The 8,324-nt window shown below is 41.0% G+C and overlaps 1 protein-coding gene across 1 annotated transcript; it reads right to left on the bottom strand.

Moving 5' to 3' along the window:
- Nucleotides 1–937: 937 nt before the first annotated feature.
- Nucleotides 938–3,739, bottom strand: zgc:65997 (SDR family oxidoreductase). Its single transcript, XM_021564636.2, has 3 exons — nt 3,366–3,739; nt 2,764–2,941; nt 938–1,554 (listed from the first exon to the last, which is right to left on the bottom strand). The coding sequence occupies exons 1-3, from the start codon at nt 3,687–3,689 to the stop codon at nt 1,268–1,270; spliced, it is 789 nt and encodes a 262-aa protein (XP_021420311.1). The 5' UTR covers nt 3,690–3,739; the 3' UTR covers nt 938–1,267.
- Between the last annotated feature and the right edge of the window lie 4,585 nt (nt 3,740–8,324).

The raw sequence follows: 8,324 nt of genomic DNA, 5'->3' as shown, positions 1-8,324 counted from the left end.
TGCCTACTGGTCTGACAAACACTGATCTAACTCTGTCTTTCACTGCAGATAGGGCTCATCTCTAGCTTAAACTGACAGATTTTTTAATGGGGATGTTTTATTATGCTAATTTAATTTTCACGGGGGCGTGGACATTGAGTCCACATTTAAAAAAAAAAAAGCTATAATGACCCTCGACCTATATGCACACCAGTGTGTGATAATCGGATTTCTCTGTCTGCACTCTGTAACAAGTGCCTGAAAGGATATTATTTGTGTCTGCTGAAATCAAAAAGTGTGTTTTTACTCTAATCAAACGCTTTCACCCTAGGAGAGATTTTATCCTTGTCTTGTCCATGGCCGTAATCTTTGAGGGATTTACACTACCGTTCGAAAGTTTGGGGTCACTTACAAACGTACATACTTACAGCTACAAAAGTCATTTAGAACATTAACAAGGTCTACACTTTATTTCTGAACAGTTTGATGTTATTGTAATGGACAAAAATAAGTGCTTTTCTATCAAAAACAAAGACATTTTTTAGTGACCCCAAACTTTTGAACGGTAGTGTACATGTCCACCAGTATGTGCTGTTGCTGTCGTATTTGCGTCACAAATGTCTTGTGAATGAGACTCATTAAGCATGTAGCCTATGAGGATTGGAGTATCAAATAGGCTTTGGTGTGTAGAGTAGGCTTTCACCTGGTACACTGAATTGTGACTTGTGTTGGGAGAATCTGGAATATTAATACCATCTAGTGGCCAGAAGCATGAAGTAGTAGAGATACCTCAGAACAACTGACCTGCTCTTTAATATTTGGAACAAGTAGGATATGTTGTCTTTGATGTTTTATTTACCCTCAGAACCAGCAGCTCCTGAACAAACTCACAGAACTAAAGAAAGAAGCTATTCCAAAGTGTCACTTTTTCAATAAGATTTGACAGTTACTCTTTTAACATTTCTCTTTATTGCTTTCGTTGTTTCAAACAAAAAAAAAACTCTCACTCTTTTACCAACAATCTTACACAGATAATTCAATTTTAATATAAGTAAGACAAGAGCACTAAAGTATCTATTTTCTCATGCCAGCTTCTAGGACACAATATACCGCCATCATTCATCGAAAGCCCCATACGCAGAAACTCATTATTTTTGGTACAGTTTATTTAGATTTTTACAATTAAACTTTATTTAACAGTTGGTACAGTCGGTCAGAATATAAGATAAACCTGAGTTGACTGAGGTTGGTATGCTTTGTCGAGGAATATGTGTAGTGTTGTTATTTTTTACCAGGGCAGTTCTGAACCATTCCAGTTGTAGGCTTTCCCTGTTTTGTCAATATTCAGGCTATCTATAATGCTCATGAGGCAGTGCACGGAGTGGCCCGTGCTGAAGAGCTTGTCCTTGGGCACATTCTTGTGATAGGGACGAGACAAATCCGTATTCACTGTGCCGGGATGCATGGACACGCACACCACTCTGGGCCTGCTCCTCCCCAGTTCAATGGACAGGTTACGCGTGGCCATGTTGAGTGCTGCTTTGGACATCCTATAGCTGTACCACCCGCCAAGACCTAGATAGACAGACAGACTTAATTCTGAAATGGTTCAACTTACAAGTTGAATGGCCACGCCCATATGCAGGTCACATAATGCCCCTCGCTTTTAAATGTATAGACTGCTTGATGTGTGAATGTGTAACCACAAACTTAAGTTGATAAAACTGTCAAATTATATTAGCCTACATCAATGCACTCTATTTGAAATAGTCCAATTTGAAAGTCAAATAGACGCCCTTAGACACTTGATCATTCATAAGGATGAGTCATAAGGAAAAGGAGGACCGAGCACGCCCCCATTCTCATCGACGGGGCTGTAGTGGATCAGGTTGAGAGCTTCAAGTTCCAAGACAGCACACAAAGACAGTCATGAAGAGGGCAAGACAAAACCTATTCCCCCTCGGGAGACTGAAAAGATTTGGCATGGGGCCTCAGATCCTCAAAAGGTTTTACAGCTGCACCAGAGAGCATCCTGACGGGTTACATCACTGCCTGGTATGGGAACTGCTCGGCCTCTGACCGCAAGGCACTACAGAGCGTAGTGCGTACGTCCCAGTAAATCACCGGGTCCAAGGTTCCTGCCATACAGGACCTCTATACCAGGCGGTGTCAGGGGAAGGCCCTAAAAATGGTCAAAGACTCCAGCCACCCTAGACATAGACTGTTGTCTCTGCTACCGCACGGCAAGCAGTACCAGAGCGCCAAGTCTAGGTCCAAGAGGCTTCTAAACAGCTTTTACTCCCAAGCCATAAGACTCCTGAACAGCTAATCAAATGGCTACCCAGACTATTTGCATTGCCCCTCCCCCTCTTCTACGCTGCTGCTACTCTCTGTTATTATCTATGCATAGCCACTTTAATAACTCTACCTATATGTACATAATTACCTCGACACCGGTAATTACCTCTCATCTCTTACTACTTTAGGGATTTTCTTAAAAGTGCATTGTTAGTTAAGGGCTTGTAAGTAAGCATTTCACTGTAAGGTTGTTATTAATTGATCGAATTGTTAAAATATTAAACAAATTAAATACAAATCAAAAATCAAATGTAATTTGTCACAACAGGTTGTCACAACACGACCTGTTGTATTCCGAGCATGTGACAAATAACATTTGATTTTCGATTTGTATATGATTTGTCTAATATTTTAACAATTCGATCAGTTAAGATGATTCTATGATTGATGGGATTGACTTCCAAAAATGATACATTTGATGCCTACCGTTATCACCAATGGATCCGACTTTTGCAGTGATGTTGACAATGATCCCACTATGCTGTTTGGCTTTCTCTGGCGGCTGCTGGCCAAATGCACCACTACCCTTCTGCAACAGCGGAGCGAAGTACTTGGCCATCACCAATGGTCCCACCGTGTTTGTTGTCAACGTTGAGATTATTCCCTAAAAACACAACAATGAATGAGTCTGACATTTGAAAAACCACTCGGTTTAGTATACAGTTGAGGGATGGGGGCTAGGGAAAAAAATGTATCACCTCTCAAATCCATAGACAGTATTCTCAATATAAGGACTGCCAGTCCATGACATCCACATGATAGTTTTAACCATGTTGTGAAGAATGTTGAATGACATCGTTTACAATCAATAAGTAAATATAGTACGGGTTCTGAGGGGCTATTCAAGTTGTAACATTTTCATCAACAAAATACCTGTCATTGATTTCAAATTCTCAAAAATGTATTTACCAATATAGCCCAGCTATTAACCAATCACAGATGTAGCTTTAACTGTTCAACAAGACGATTGTTTTAGTTTTCACTAGTTCCATCACTGATCGTCGTATGACTCGATTTAGCTAGCTTACCTGGGCAGAAACATCCTTCAGGCTGGTCTCACCTTTGCCAGAGGGATGAAGCATCGCTGAGGAGTTGATGATCAGGTCAACTTTGCCGAATACTTTTTTAACATGTTCAGCCGCGCGTTGGATGTCATCTTCTCTGTTTACGTCCAATTTCAGAACTGTCATTTTCCCCGGATGTTGCGCAACTAAGCTCATCAACTCCGCGGCATTGTCCGGATTTCTGCATGTCGCGATCAATGCTCCTGGGGCTTTGTTTATTAAGATATTTCTGCAAAATTCGAGTCCCAGTCCCCTACTCGCACCCTGTACCAGTGCTACGGCAGCCATGACAAGACGTGAATGCGACGAAGCCACAGCAACGCCCTCTGTGGGGCGTAGAGAAATCAACTTACACAACCCCAATGTATTTTGTTTTGTAACAAACACTCAGTCTGGCTAGACTGAGCGCCTTTCTGTTAGCGCTGTCATGTCAACTCTCTGCCATTAATTTGAATAGCAAACATATCACTGGTGAATTAATGAGATCTAGGCCCTGTGTGACCTTAACATTCTATACTCTTCTAATATCACGAAACTGTATTTCATATAGTCAATGTTAACACAACCATTAAATGAAAAATCCACCCAGAACCACTAAATCCCTTTAATTTACAGTGTTCAATAACAATATGTGAGAACAATATTTTTTTTGTGAACAAATGTTTCATTTAGGAGTTAGAATAAGGTTGGTATCAACATGGAAAATCATTGTGTAAATCTGTTACAGGTCAAGTCGACTACAACATCCACAATGCAATGGGCTGGCTGGCTAGCAGACGTAGCTACACACAATAATACCAAAGACAATATCAGCATGTAACGTAGCTCGTTAGACTTAAACTGTCCTAAACAAACTGCACTATTCATTTAGGCGTATACAATCTCACCATGTTCAACCTGCAGATTGAGTTTGACGTTCGCAACGGCAGATATACGTTTGAGGAGATAGGAAACGTTGTATATATACTTTTGAGGAGATAGGAGACGTTGTCTATTTTACGTCAATGGGCCGCACGGTGCATTCTGGGCGATCCTGGGACAACTCTCCTTGAAGGAGTGAACGGGAGTCTATTGGGCGCTAGCTCAAAAAACCCAACATAAGCACACATTTCGTCAACAAGAAGTACAAATATAATTAACTTGCTAACTGTGGTATCGTATAGCTTAGAAATCGTGAGAACGTATTTGCGAGAAGAATAGGCACGTTTCTCGACATATACACTGACTTTGAGAAGGGATTGGGTGACGACTAGTTTAGCAACTGCGTGACGCACCATGACAACGTCAACCCAATTGGTCAACAGTCTGCTGGGTAGCGCGTTACAATTCCAAATATTCATTGGATTCTTATCTCCTTTCTATAATATCTCTGGCATCTGCACCATGCAATGCACATGCGATGCGCGCAAATTAGTGGACGAACAAGGTGGAGTTCTTATAAGAACGCCAGCAAAAAAAAGTCTCGATTTATATGTTGCTTATGAGTGCATTTAACACTACTTTTAGAATACAATTGGATTTTAAGGCGCGTATGAATGTTCTGTTTAATATAATGTTTCGTCATCATACCCTTTAAACATCTTAAACGTAGAATTCCGCCAAAATGTAAATTTCCGCCTAAATCAAATGAATTGCAATATCTAACAATTCATAACAATACACACACATCTAAAAGTAAAACAATGTAATTAAGAAATATATAAATATTAGAACGATCAATGTCGGAGTGGCATTGACTAAAATACAGTAGAATATAATACAGTATGTAAATATTATTAAAGTGACTAGTGTTCCATTATTAATGTGACCAGTGATTCCATGTCTATGTATATAGGGCAGCAGCCTCTAAGGTGCAGGGTTGAGTAATCAGGTGGAACCGGCTAGTGATGGCTATTTAACAGTCTGATGGCCTCGAGAAATAAGTTGTTTTTCACTCTCTCGGTTCCAGTTTTGATGCACCTGTACTGACCTCGCCTTCTGCATGATTAGACTGGTTAGACTGTAAACTCTCCTTCCAGACTCACATTAAGCATCTACAATCCAAAATGAAATCTAGAATTGGATTCCTATATCGCAACAAAGCATCATTCACTCATGCTGTCAAACATACCCTCGTAAAACTGACCATCCTACCGATCCTCGACTTCGGTGATGTCATCTATAAAATAGCCTCCAACACTCTACTCAACAAACTGGATGCAGTCTATCACAGTGCCATCCGTTTTGTCACCAAAGCCCCATAAACTACCCACCATTGCGACCTGTACGCTCTCGTTGGTTGGCCCTCGCTTCATACTCGTCGCCAAACCCACTGGCTCCAGGTCATCTATAAGTCTTTGTTAGGTAAAGCCCCACTTAACTCAGCTCACTGGTCACCATAGCAGCACCCACTTGTAGAACGCGCTCCAGCAGGCAAAAATATCTGAAGCTGGAAACTCATCTCCCTCACTAGCTTTAAGCAAAGCCAATTCCTCCTTTGGTCGTCTTTCCTTCCAGTTCTCTGCTGCCAATGACTGGAACGAACTGCAAAAATCACTGAAGCTGGAGACTCATATCTCCCTCACTAGCACCAGCTGTCAGAGCAGCTCACAGATCACTGCACCTGTACATAGCCCATCTGTAAATAGCCCATCTATCTACCTACCTCATCCCCATACAGTATTTATTTATTTATCTTGCTCCTTTGCACCCCAGTATCTCTACTTGCACATTCATCTTCTGCACATCTACCATTCCAGTGTTTAATTGCTCAATTGTAATTACTTGCCTTACCTCCCTTATCTTACCTCATTTGCACTCACTGTATATATACTTTTTCTACTGTATTATTGACTGTATGTTTGTTTATTCCATGTGTAACTCTGTGTTGTTGTATGTGTCGAACTGCTATGCTTTATCTTGGCCAGGTCGCAGTTGCAAATGAGAACTTGTTCTCAACTAGCCTACCTGGTTAAATAAAGGTGAAAAAAATAAATTAAAAATGTGCTGTAGGTGTCCTGGAGGGCAGGCAGTGTGCCCACGGTGATGCGTTGGGCAGACCGCACCACCAAAAGGTTGCAAGCTTAAATCTCCGAGCTGACAAGGTACAAATCTGTTGTTCTGCCGTCTGGGCCGGCAGCCTTGTGAGGGCCACAGAAAACAAGAGCCCACAGTCCTTGGGAGAGCACCGCGTCAATGGCACTGTGTTGTCCTTAAAGTGGGCAAAGAAGGTGTTTCCCTTTGTAATCCATGATTGTCTGTAGACCCTGCCACATACCAGTCAAAAGTTTTGACACACCTATTCATTCCAGTTTTTTTGTTTGTTTAAAAAAAAAAAAAAAAATCTACATTGTAGAATAATAGTGAAGACATCAAAACTATGAAATAACACATATGGAATCATGTAGTAACCAAAAAAGTGTTACACAAATTAAAATGTGTTTTATTTTTGAGATTATTCAAAGGAGCCACAGCTTTGCACACTCTTGGCATTCCCTCAACCAGCTCATGATGTAGTCACCTGGAATGCATTTCAATTAACAGGTGTGCCTTGTTAAAAGTTAATTTGTGGAATTGCTTTCATTCTTAATGCATTTGAGCTAATCAGTTGTGTTGTGACAAAGTAGGGTTGGTATATGGCAGATAGCCCTATTTGGTAAAAGACCAAGTCCATATTATGGCAAGAAAAGCTCAAATAAGCAAAGAGAAATGACAGTCCATCATTACTTTAAGACATGAAGGTCACTCAAAACAGAACATTTCAAAAGCTCTGAACGTTTTTTCAAGAGCAGTCACAACAACAATCAAACGCTATGATGAAACTGGCTCTCATGAAGACCGCCACAGGAAAGGAAGACCCAGAGGTACCTCTGCTGCAGTTCATTAGAGTTACCTGCACCTCAGATTGCAGCCCAAATAACTGCTTCACAGAGTTCAAGTAACAAACACATCTCAACATCAACTATTCAGAGGGGACTGTGTGAATCAGGTCTTCATGGTCGAATTGCTGCAAAGAAACCACTACTAAAGGACATCAATAATGAGAAGAGACTTGCTTGGGCCAAGAAACACGAGCAATGGACATTAGACGGTTGGAAATCTGTCCTAATCTGTCCTAGTCCAAATGTGCGATTTTTGGTTCCAACCGCCGTGTCTTTGTGCGACGCAGAGTAGGTGAACGGATGATCTCCGCATGTGTGGTTCCCAGAGGAGTTGTGATGGCGTGGGGGTGCTTTGCTGGTGACACTGTCTTTGATTTATTTAGAATTCAAGGCACACTTAACCAGCATGGCTACCACAGCGATACACCATCCTATCTGGTTTGCACTTAGTGGGACTTTCATTTGTTTTTCAACAGGACAATGACCCAACACATCTTCAGGCTGTGTAAGGACTATTTGACCAAGAAGGAGAGTGATGGAGTGCTGCATCCAATGATATGGCCTCCACAATCATCTGACCTCAACCCAATTTGGATGGTTTGGGATAAGTTGGACCGCAGAGTCCAAGGAAAAGCAGCCAACAAGTGCACAGCATATGTGGCAACTCCTTCAAGACTGTTGGAAAAGCATTCCAGGTGAAGCTGGTTGAGATAATACCAAGCTGCCATCAAGGCAAAGGGTGGCTACTATGAAGAATCTAAAATATAACACATTTTGATTTGTTAACACTTTTTTGGTTACTACATGATTCCATATGTGTTATTTCATAGTTCTGATGTCTTCACTATTATTCTACAATGTAGAAGATAGTAAAAAGAAAGAAAAATCTTTGTTGGTGAGTACACATTTTTGACTGGTACTGTACTGCATAATCTTAGCAACTGTTCAAGCAAGAATCTAAATATCATTGTAAGTGTCTGAGAACCCCAAAAAATGAATTTTGTTTAGAAGTAATAAAAACGTTGATCTAGATTGTGTTGAATGGGCGCAGATGACGATGGCT

Source organism: Oncorhynchus mykiss, chromosome 16 (genome assembly GCF_013265735.2).
Source record: "Oncorhynchus mykiss isolate Arlee chromosome 16, USDA_OmykA_1.1, whole genome shotgun sequence".
Taxonomy (NCBI): Eukaryota; Metazoa; Chordata; class Actinopteri; order Salmoniformes; family Salmonidae; genus Oncorhynchus; species Oncorhynchus mykiss.
This window is presented reverse-complemented; position numbering and strand designations above follow the sequence as displayed.